The sequence below is a fragment of the Macrobrachium nipponense genome, chromosome 7 (genome assembly GCF_015104395.2).
Source record: "Macrobrachium nipponense isolate FS-2020 chromosome 7, ASM1510439v2, whole genome shotgun sequence".
In the NCBI taxonomy this organism is placed as follows: domain Eukaryota; kingdom Metazoa; phylum Arthropoda; class Malacostraca; order Decapoda; family Palaemonidae; genus Macrobrachium; species Macrobrachium nipponense.
The window spans coordinates 60,399,279-60,411,778 of NC_061109.1; the positions used below are offsets into that span (position 1 = coordinate 60,399,279).

Consider the following 12,500-nt stretch of genomic DNA (forward strand, 5'->3'; position numbering starts at 1 on the left):
TGAATCGGCAATATTATTCACTGATCAGAAGCCTTGCAAAAACACAATTTTATATCAAAACAAACGCAAAAAACTGATGTAGAATAAAGAAAACGGTTCGTCTTGTATTCAAACAAGAAAATGTAGAATTATTTGAAACAAACGTTTACGTAACAATTAAAACGGTTTAGTTTGTATTCAGACGAGAAAATGTGGAATTGTTTTGAGGCGTCTGCTGGTATACCAAGTGTGCTTTATTTAGATTTAGTCGACGGCCAAATAACGCGAACGGGTTTCCGTTATCATGAAGGAGACAATGACGTAATAGTTGTGGCCTTGGATACAAAGATTCGGTAGAAATACAATATATGAATAATTATATTATTATTATTATTATTATTATTATTATTATTATTTAAAATAAGGAATTCATTTTTCAACCAGTGAACAATGAGAGACGACTGCAATAATAATAATAATAATAATAATAATAATAATAATAATAATAATAACTAATAATAATAATATTATTATTATTATTATTATTATTATTATTATTATTATTATAATAATAATAATAATAATAATAATAATAATAATAATAATAAATAATAATAATGATATTATTATTATTATTATTATTATTATTATTATTATTAATTAATAATAATAATAATAATAATAATAATAAATAATAATAATATTATTATTATTATTATTATTATTATTATTATTATTATTATTACTTTTATTATTATTATTGCAGTCGTCTCTCATTGTTCACTGGTTGAAAAATGAATTCCTTATTTTAAATATATTCTTCTTTTATAGGTTATTGTCAGCAAATTCATGCAATTTATAAATAATTGAGGCATTAACTTTACTTTTGCCCAAGCTTGGTAATACATCTCATTTTACTGTAGATTTTGGCCATAAATTCATTATCTATATTTGCCTGACTATTAATCTATTGTGTTACTAATATATATATATATATATATATATATATATATATATATATATATACATATATTTATATATATATACACTATATATACATATATATAAAATGTATGTATATATGAAATGTATACACATTATCACGTATCAAAGTCTTTCATAATTAAATATTAACAGATCTCATTTTAAAGAAAACTCACAGCTTCACCATCGTTAAACAAGCAGGCATAAAAAAACACTTTATTTTTTGCCTAGATATTCACAAAAAAAGACCCTCATTACGAGAATAGAGGCAATGATATTTTTTTTGCTTTTGTTTTTTGCTCGTTTATGCTTTTATTTTACATTTGTTGCTTTTATTTGTCGTAACGTCCAATAAATTCAAAGCACTCTTAAAATGTACCAATAAGATAGATAGAATAATAATTAGAAAGATGGACGTATAGACAGATGTGTGTGCGCCTGTACAAATGACTCGTGGTCCAGTGGTTACTACCTTCACCTCCCTAAGCAAGATTTCAGAGTTCGATCCCAGGTGGGGGTTAGAACGATTGGAGGCCCGGTGTACAGAAATCCACTCTGATTCTGCTAACTTAAAAGCAGTGAGTTATGTATTAGGTCATCATTGATTGTGGTGGTGGCAACCTCATCCCATAGTATATTATAATATTATAGATTTATTATATATTATATTTAATATATATATATATATCTATATATTCATATATATATGATATATATATATATATATATATATATATATATATATATATATATATATATATATACACATCCTCGTTGCAAGTGTCACATATAATTCCATCTGTTTGTAAGTTATTCCCACAGGAAAATGAAATCACTATCACTATATCACTATATAACGAATAACATAGTTTCAGAGGAATTATATATACATATATATATATATGTGTGTTGTGTGGGGGTTGGGGGGGTTGTATAGCAAGAGTATTAAAAATACCACCACATTTGAATATTCACTTTATGTTTTTATTTTCAATACCCTTAAATTTCTAATGATTGGAGAGTCTCAAAATAAACTTGAGCCAAGACTGAAAAAACATTTCAAAAATTTTTATTCGAACATCGGTGACAACATTATTATCATTATTATTATTATTATTAATAGTAGAAGTAGTAGCAGTAATAGTAGTAGTAGTAGTAGTAGTCGTAGTAGTAAAAATTTAAGTTTCTGGCTCTTGATGATTATTGACATTTGCAGTATTCGAATTATTCCCAGACTGAATCTTGTTAATAGACTATGCGAGAATGTTGAAACATTTTAACAATCTCATATATTTTATGAACAATTGTATCTTGTTAATGGACTTTGTGAAATTGCTAGAACATCTTAACAATCTCATATAGTTTATTAACAAGGCTGAATCTTGTTAATAGATTATGTGAGATTGTTAAGACATCTTAACAATCTTGTATAGTTTCGTAACAGACTTGGAGAGATTGTTTAAAACATCATAACAATCTCATGTAGTCTAATACCTAGATTATGTTGCTTTTGCCTTTGAATAACTTCACAATATCGCCTAGAATTTCACTTTAGGAAGACGAAATCTTGAACAGCATCACAACATCTACACTGATTTTAATCAGGTTATCGAAGCCTGCGACAAATCATCCCACCAGTAGTATTTTAGCCCCCTAACAGACGATACACATTTCCTTGCATTAGTGTTTATTACCCTTGAAAGATATCTTTATGATACGAAATCTCAACTACAGGGAAAATTATGCTTTGGCTAAATCGTTTCGGGAACACAGAGGAAGGGAGGTATTTCCCAGTCTAGGATGTTTTAGGATGTTTCTTTCGTATCTCTCGGTTACTCTGCATTTGATTGATACGACCCCCCAAAAAAAGTCTTTGAACGTATCACTAACGTTAATATTTAGCAAATATATGTAAGGTTGAGGTTCACATTTAGCAAATATACGTAAAGTTGTGGTTCATTACTAGCAAATATACGTGAGGTTGTGGTTCACAGTTAGCAAATGTATGTAAAATTGTGGTTCATTATTATGTAATATAAGCAAGGCTGTGGTTCTTAATTATCAAATATACGTAATGTTGTGGTTCACATTAATAAACCTGCTTAAAGTTGTGGTTTATAGCTAGCAAAAGTACTTGAGGTTGTGGTTCACAATAAGCAAATATACGTAATGTTTGATTCATAATTAACAAATGTACGTCAGCTTGTATACGGGAGATCAGACAATATGTATTTCTTTCTATAGCATTTACTATTCATTCCCTTGAGAAACTTGAACCAAATTATTTAAGAAAAAATATTGTAATTACTCACTCCCAGTGAATGTTTGTGTCTTGGTGATGTTTTCGGTAAATTTCTTGTGATGTGGAAGGTAGTATTGGAATAATATATATAAGTTTAAGGGTTCTAAAAAGATGACTGTTTGGGAAAAGAAATCAGTGAAAATTAAGTCAAAAAAAAAGATAATAAATAAATAATGATGGGCCCTTGTATCTAATGACATTTCCAGAAAGAAAAAAATGATAAAACGAATGAAAAACTAAAGAAAATAGTGATATAGCTCTCAAAGAAAAACAAAACCAACACAAAATATCCTTTACACTAGAATTCAAGCACACGCAATCCACTAGAAGTCCAAAAGTATTATTAATTCGGCCGTGAACTTTTTTTTCAGAGTGGGTAGAGGACTCGCCGAAGTCTTTCCGGCGAAGGACGGAAGCGGCCTGGAACGCGTACTGGAATCGTCCTCTGGAACGGCCTCTGGAACGTCCTAACGGTAGGAGGAGCGCCAGACTACTGAAGCAACAGCTGAGTATGGAATCTCTCTCTCTCTCTCTCTCTCTCTCTCTCTCTCTCTCTCTCTCTCTCGCGGATGCCGTTTACGGTTCCAGGGTAGATAAAGGTTGTGATGGGGATGTGGGGAGGAGTACATCTTCTTGTGGTGGTGTGGGGGAGTTTGGGTTAGAGTGCCAGGAAATGCCTGGAATGTCTACTGGAAGAGAGAGGAAGAGAAGGAGATAACACGGCGAAAGGAGAACGGATAACGTAAAGATAAAATAAGAGAGTACGAAAGGTAATGAAGTCGAGATTAGAGATTCCAGTTGACACGGAAACATAAGATTCGTAGGTCTTGGAAAAGAAGGAGAGGGAAGAAAAAGAGGAATGAGAGATAGAGGAGAAATAAAAACTAAAAAGTTCAGAAAAAGGTGGCAGGGAAACAACTGTGAAATTTACAAGTACAATTACATGGGGACAAACACATTCCAAATGGAAATATACTTAAATCATATAGTGAGGAAGGAAATATGCAACAATTGAATATTTATGTTCAGTTTCCTTCAGTATATTTCAACAAAAACCTTTTAATATGTCCTATAATCCACATTAATAGATTCAGATTATTGCAAGGGTTATTTATCTCATTAATGGTATATCTAAGATCACAGTTAGAATTAAATAATTGGCTGTAACTGAACAAAATATTAATCAGTGCAATCTTCCCACAAGATATTTAAAGAATATATCGATGTATTTCAATTAAATGTTGCTGAGGAATTATTTTATGGAATAAAGGTCTTTCTCGGTTTTAAGGTAAAGCCGAATAAAGATTCGGTGTTTTTCTTTTGTTTTTATTTATTTTTTTAGAGAGATATGCAAGCTTTTGGTGCTATTTTTATTTTCTTTGGGCATATCTGTAGGTCTTAAAGTTATTATCCAGTGTCTCCAGTTATTTGTGATGAACTTCGCGTTTAATATTATTTTTTTTCCATTAGTTATATATCTGTCTTAAAGTCATTATCCAGTGTCTCTTGTTATTCATACAGAAGGGGCCTCATTACAGAGCAAAACAAACGGCTTTGAAATTTGCTGAACGGGTTTCCAACAACAATGCAAAGGAGGAAGAATGAGACGGAAGAGAGATATTAAGGAGATGAGAATAAAACTGGATGACAACATAGATAAATGTCAGTGCAATCATCATTTGCTGATTTTTATTTACTATATGTTTTTGCCCCGTTACTTTTTCTCTCTCTTTGGAATGCATTGTTTTAGGAACGTATATATATATATATTATATATATATATATATATATATATATATATATATATATATATATATATATATATATATATATATATATATATATATATATATATAATATATATATATATTATATATATATATACAAACACAACTACAGTAATGAGCAATGCATGACGTCTTAAGATAAATACTCACCATATTTAACCCGTCGAATCTCGTGCCAGTACTTCCGAATCATCTTGGGGTTGTACGTTTGTTTTCTGTGCAGAGAAAACAATTCTAGTTATTGTTCATGCTGTTTTATATCAAAATTTAGGACGTTCAGTAAATATTTAAGTATGTAATGCACGGTTAACATTAATGCATACGTATGATACTCTCCGATTAAGAAATTTAAGAAGCGATCTGAGAATGTAGTTCTTGGCCAACTTCTTAAAGGAAGAAGAGGAGGTGAAAATACTAGGTTTGAAAAGACAATTCAGTCAACTCGCGTTCATATTGAGCGTCGTCGCGAAATCTAAATAAAATCGATCCATAACTTTCTCGAGATATGTATAAAAAGTCGAACGCCAATTCCTGGCCTTGTCCCAGTCTGCAAAATCAAAGTATCACTTCGGAGACTGAAAATGAAAGCAAGACAGATACTGGATATTGAGATCGAAGGGAAACTTTTACGGATTTGCTGAAGTCATTTAGATGAAGTAAAACCGATTCTACTTCCTCAGTAACTTTTCCAATCGAAGGAGCCTCCTTTCAGGAGACTGCAAGGCGAGTTTCTGCCAGGTTAAGCAGACTTTGCCCCCAGAAGGTGGCGGGACAGGAGCGCGAGATGAATTATCGATGACAATGAAATTTAGATATTTGAGTGATACTCACTTGACCGCAAGTAATGATTCCTGCTAACTTTCAGTTTTTGTTTTGTTTTTTTTTTGTTTTTTTGATACTAAAACACTTGATTGCAATTCTCACTTAAGTACTTGAAGCCATGAAAATAGTCAGCCTTGCGTGTGTTAAGTAATGATAATGAGTCTCACTCTGTACAATGATAATTCCCACCTACACCAACGGCTAAATAACTTTTAATTTCAAGTAAAGAGTAAGGCTTTGTTTAACAATGATTATCACTTGAAGACGTTAATAACGAATTTTACATACCACAGTACCATAGTAATGCTTCCCACATAACTTAAAACTTGACATCAGTTTCATTTAACTATAGCAGTTAATAACAATTCCCACATAACTCTAAGACTTAACGATAATTCCAATTTAACAACGACACTTAATAGGTAGTGACTTTCTCTCACACCTCAGGATCTCGCAGCAATTCCCGCTTAACATCACTTCAAAAGGAGAAATATTCCCAGTCAACGTCACTGAACGATTAACGACTAGATTTTATTATTAGAACAAAGATTTCCACCTCAAGAATAAGTCAAGTTCCTCTCACTAACCTCAAATACTTGATGATGGCGATTGCGAAGAGGAAAGCCGAGGACAGAACGAAGAAGAATCCCGTCCAGGCTCCTTCGCTCACTTTGGCGCATCCGTAGCGCCACTGGATCAGCTCCTCCACTGAAGGAGAAAAAAGAAGAAAAAGATGCTTGCGGCTACTGAGGAGCTTCCTGGGTGCTGGGAGGAGAGCTAAATATTTGGAGGTACTGAATAGCTGGGTGTTGAGAGAGAGAGAGAGAGAGAGAGGCAATTTGCAAGTGTGTGAGAGAAACCGAGTTTGTTGGAGGGAATTCATACATAGAGAGAGAGAGACAGAGGCAGTTTGTGAGTGTGTGAGAGAAAGACTGACTTTGTTAGAGAGAGAGAGAGAGAGAGAGAGAGAGGTGGGGGCTGGGGGCGGGTGATTCGTTCATGAGAGAGGATTTCGAGACCGGGACAGATAAGAATAAGAGGCCAGATAAGAGAATGCAATGCGAATGGAATATAAAATTACGAATATTTTGGGGTAATATTATATATATATATATATAATATATATATATATATATATATATATATATATATATATAATATGTGTGTGTATATATATATATATATATATATATATGTGTGTGTGTGTGTGTGTGTGTGTGTGTGTGTGTGTGTGTGTATGTATTCGTAAATATACATATGTATTTATGTGTGTGTGCGTACGTGTTTAACGTAGGCAAAAATAATCCTCTGCACTTACTCGTGACATTCCTCTGACTTCGATTGAAGTAGACGAAGTAAGTGCTGTCATTGAAAGGAACCAGAATATTGGCCATATCTTCGTCCTCGTCCATTGTGAGATCAATTCACGAAGCCCTCGAGGATTAGTCTCTTCTTCAAGTCTCGAGTACTGTTTGAGGGTTAAGTGACACTCGACCGAGTTTATTGTATTTTTAAAAAATATTTTTTTTTATTTCTTGCTGTCTCTTTTTTTTATTTTCCTCTACTATTCCGAGAAACAGACCAAATAATAGCTCTTTTACTTGAAGTTTTTAGTTGGAGTACCAACTAGTCTTACGTAATATCGAATTACAAAAACTTACAAAGCGATTTCAATTTGTGCCAAGTGTAAAGCCTTCACTTTCAAAGTTCAGCTGTTTGCAACTGTTTATATATGTGGTATAGCCGTTTGAAACTGTTTTCATATGCGGTAAAGACTTAATTTGCAATATTTTGCCGTTTGCAACTGTTTACATATGTGGTAAATCCTTAAGATTTCCAATGTTCTGTCGTTTGCAAATGTTTACCTCATTACGTATGAAGTAAAGCCTTAATTTTCAATGTGCTGCCGTTTACAGCTGTTGATATAATATTATGCGGTAACGACTTAATTTTCAATGCTCTATCATTTGCAACTCTTTATAGATGAAGTAAAATCTTAATTTTCAATGTCCTGCCGTTTGCAACTGTTTACATAATATGCTTTATAGCCTCAGTTTTCAATGTTTTGTCTTCTGCAACTCTTTGTATATGCGATCTTTCCGTCAACACGAAAAACACTACTGATTTCAACTCTGTCCGAAAGACAGAGAAGAATCCTTTCGACCGCACACCTAGCAGGAGACTGAAGGAGTCTCGAGTCCTACTTCTAGAGTTCGTGGGCAATTGAGGATAACCTCGCTTTATTGACCTCAAGGTGAATTGGGGAAGCAGTAGAAGAAGAAGAAGAATTAAGACTGACAAACGAAAAGAGAATACGACGTACGAATAGTGAATAAGGAAATAGTGAAGAAGGAAATAACGAAGAAGGAAACGGTGAAGGGAATAGTGAAATAATGCAATAGTGAATAAGGAAAAAGCGAATAATGACATAAGAAATAAAAAATAATAATATATGATAAAATTATATAAGACGGGAAAAAACGCCAATCATCAAGAAAACATTTACAAGATAAAAAAAGTCAAAATTTGAATAGAACTCCTGAGAATATATTTGAAATCGCCTTAATTAATGTTCTAAACTAATCAAATTCTTATTTTATAATAACTCACTGACGCCCCTGCCAAAAAAGGATTTTGTGAAGTTCCCTTTTAAAAACTTAATAATGAGCTATTGAGTATGTTTCTTAAGTAGCTAACTATGTCTTCGGAATTCAGTGCCTATTTCGTAATATCGTAATAAGAAGATTGCTAGCTCTTTTAGAATCTGGGAGAGAGAGAGAGAGAGAGAGAGAGAGAGAGAGAGAGAGAGAGAGAGAGAGAGAGAGAGAGAGAGAGTGTGTGTGTGTGTGTGTGTGTGCGTGTAAAAAAGTGAAAGTCAAAATTTAACATTCTTTGTTTCACTTAAAAATAGTAAGAGAGAGAGAGAGAGAAAGTTAAAATTCAAAATTCTTTGTTTCATTAAAAATGGTAAGAGAGAGAGAGTAGAATCAAAGTAAAAGTCAAAAGTCACAATTCTTTGTTCCATTAAAAATGGTAAGATAGAGAGAGAGAAAGAGAGAGGGAGAGTGTGTGTAAAAAAGTGAGAGTCAAAAGTCAAAATTCTTTATTCCATTAAAAATGGTTAGAGAGGAAGAGAGAGAGAGAATATAAAAAGTCAAATTCAAAAGTCAAAATTCTTTATTCCATTAAAATAGTTAGAGAGAGAGAGAGAGAGAGAGAGAGAGAGAGAGAGAGAGAGAGAGAGAGTATAAAAAGTCAAAGTCAAAAGTCAAAGTTCTTTATTCCATTAAAATAGTTAGAGAGAGCGCATAAAAAGCCAAAGTCAAAATTCTTTATTCCATTAAAATTAGTTAGAGAGAGAGAGAGAGAGAGAGAGAGAGAGAGAGAGAGAGGCCACATGATGGCAAAGAAGTCATAGCCATCTATCTGATCAGGTTTTCGTCAGTGGCAAGTCTGCGTGACTGAGGGTAGATTGGTCTTGCATGCATTAACCCATTAAATCCCAACTTTTGTATTTTATGAAATTCTGTAATTTTTTGCAAAAAATTATTATACATTTAAGGGTTAAGAATCTATATGAAGTAGAAAGAAAAAATCTATTTCTAATGGTAAGCTTACAATAAGCTGTCCTCAAATGAGGACGCTGGGATAAAGGGGTATAAAATCACGTTTTCAAGCTGTCCTCAATTGAGGACACTGGGACAATGGGTGTTAGGTTTATATTTCCTAAATAAAGTATCTTCTTTGTAAGTAAAGATAAACAAGTACATATTGTCAGTCTAGTTGAATGTTTTTGAATTCTCATTTAATATTCTAGCTGAAAAAATGTAATTTTATAAGCCAAATTTACTTTTTTTTTTGCAATACCTTATGAATTTATTTTCTTTTATGATAAGAGCTGAGACATTCAATACAAAGAGTCACATTACATTTAGGGCAAGAGGTCCTTAGTTATGCTGTATATGTTTTGTTCAAACACCATTGTTGACTGTAGCGTTTTTCAATAACATGGTCTTTACCAAGGTCTTTACCATCATACCGAACATCAGTAAAACTTGTATATGAGTGGAAGGTACCACAAGGTCTTCCTACTAAGCCTTCCATGCAAGCCAACTTCAAGTGAGCTATAGAAATTGCCCTTTTGAAATCTAATAAACTCAGCTGTATGTTACCATGTCCTTGGTGCACCAATGCCTCGAATAGAAACAGAGTATTTCCCTACCAACCAATCATGGTATCCTACAATACCCATGCATTTGTTATAGTGGAAAATTGCATTTGGCTGAGGAGCGCTTCCTTTTGACTTTGATGACTTCACCCAACGCTGTACCTTTGCAAGGCATTCTAGTGTCGTAATTAGTTCCAACGTTCACATTTGTTATCTAGCCATTTTACCATCAGTACTACATCTTCACTGGTGTTAAACCTGTAGTCGTCATATGAGCCTCTTGTTTCTTTTTTTCATCCCATGAGCTGATTTCAATGTACAGTTCTTCAAACGAATTTCACAATGCTTGAAACCTAGTACTTCATAGGTGGACTAATAATTCATATTCAGTAAAATAATTATCAAAAAAGACAGTATGAGATTCTGGATCAGCTACAGTATCAAGCATTTTCAAAACAACTTTTGAACAAACAACTTTTGAACCCAGTGCTAAAGCATCATTCTGTTCTTGTTGGGGATTCTTACCTCGGTAAAGATCAAAATTATAACAGTAACCCGAGGTCCCACAAAGCGCCCAAAGTTGTTTCACCTGGATAAATTGTTTCAGTTAGTTATGCCCATGATTTCATCAACACTAATGCATTCCTAAAATGCTGCATTTTGAGTCAATGATTTCTAAAGCTTCGAAATCAAGCTTCTTACTTTGAATCCTTTATCCCATTTATTATTTGATGCATCGGCATTATCACAGAAATGCACAATCTTCAAAATTAGAAATTTATATATATATATATATATATATATATATATATATATATATATATATATATATGTATGTATGTATGTATGTATGTATGTATATAATATAAAACACACACACACATAAATATATATATAGAGAGAGAGAGAGAGTTAGTTCTCCACAACTTTTTCGTGAAATATTTTGAATAATGACAAATAATATTTACCATGAATGGATATTCTCTTATTGAGTGTGATCACAACAGAGATAAGAACGAATCAGACAAAATCGAGGTAAATCAGTAAGTTCAAGTCCCGCATACTTTGACAGGTTTGAACATGATTTATATCACTTCATCCCAGCGTCCTCATTTGAGGACGCAATTTTCTAAGTCAATTATGAACAACTTCATTTGCTTTATAACACAAAATTTTTACTTAGAATGGTTGGGTGATTAATTAATTTACTATACTTTATGAAATTTATTTCAAATTAATTGTTATAACTTGGAAAAAGATGCTTGAAATTATGATAGGATTAGAGAGAATTTCAGTGCAAGTTTGGATGTTCATAAAAGACCTATAAAATTCTGAATACATATAAAAAAAGCTTTCATGGGGTGTAATATGATATAATTTATGCATTCATTTATTCAAATGTAATGAATAGTTAAGAGAAAAGGATATTGAAAAAAAAATTGAAATGTGTGAGGACGCTGGGATATAATGGGTTAAGAAGGTAGTTCTCAATTACTGTCTTTGTCAGGAAAAATTCTGTCATTTAGGAATTTACGAGAATTGTTTATTGAACAGTTAACCTTGCCATTATTCACTCGTATTTGTTTTTTATCGCAAAATGTTGTGGTGTTTGATGAAGGTGGGATTTGGACCAAGGAAGAATTTATTAGACGTTTTATGCGAATTCGGTGTCTTGTCCAAGATTCATTTTGATTTGGACCAAAAAAGGATTTATCATAATTTTACGCGAATTCGGAGTCTTGTCCAAGATTTATTTTGATTTGACCACGGAGGAATTTATTATACATTTTATGCGAATTCGGATTCTGATCTAAGGTTTATCTTTATTTCTATTATTATTTAAGTCAACTTTGCTCTGCATTCAAATCAGTGTTGCATCATATACCCAGTTCTTTAGTAATGATGCACAGACGGGACAAATTACCGCATTTTTTAACTTCTAAATGCACTTGAATTTGTTATTTTATTTTTTTTCGATACGAAATTGTGACAGATAATACGCGTTGGTTAAAACTTTCGAACAAAGAATTTTTATTTTTTAGAATTAGTTATCATTTGGAAAGAAAATTGTCCAGTAAGATAAAAAAAAAAAGCGTTCTTTAAAAACATTATTTCAAGAATTATTTCCTGAACAATTTTACCTAGCCATCAAATAATAAATTGTCAGAAATAGATGATTAGAGTACACTGCAATGTCAGGAAGACCAAAATCTTTGTAGGATCTTTGTAAAACTTTCAAAGAGAGAGAAAAATAATCGTTTGACATCAAAGAAAATGACAAACAAATGCTTCAAAGACATTATAAAAACAACTGAGAATAAATATTCACACTGTAATGAAGATCTAGAGTTATTTTTTAATTAGCCGTTCATCTAGAGAGATTAAGAAAACAAATTCAACTGGTGCCTGAACAGCTACGACACGAAATAGAATTTTCTTTTAGAATTCCCGTAACAGA

The 12,500-nt window shown here is 32.4% G+C and overlaps 1 protein-coding gene across 4 annotated transcripts in view; it reads right to left on the reverse strand.

Annotated features, from left to right (window-relative positions):
- The window catches only part of LOC135217499 (receptor-type tyrosine-protein phosphatase kappa-like), a 184,774-nt gene extending 176,710 nt beyond the window's left edge, over positions 1-8,064 (reverse strand). For 3 of the 4 annotated variants that reach the window (XM_064253451.1, XM_064253454.1, XM_064253450.1), the window contains exons 1-3: positions 7,193-8,064; positions 6,462-6,582; positions 5,203-5,267 (exon numbers count right to left, since the gene is read on the reverse strand). In XM_064253451.1, the coding sequence (XP_064109521.1) occupies positions 5,203-5,267; positions 6,462-6,582; positions 7,193-7,286 (280 nt within the window). In that variant the 5' untranslated portion in view covers positions 7,287-8,064. The remainder of the gene's footprint in view (positions 1-5,202; positions 5,268-6,461; positions 6,583-7,192) is intronic. The other variant, XM_064253455.1, reaches the window with a different exon arrangement.
- Positions 8,065-12,500: the final 4,436 nt, after the last annotated feature.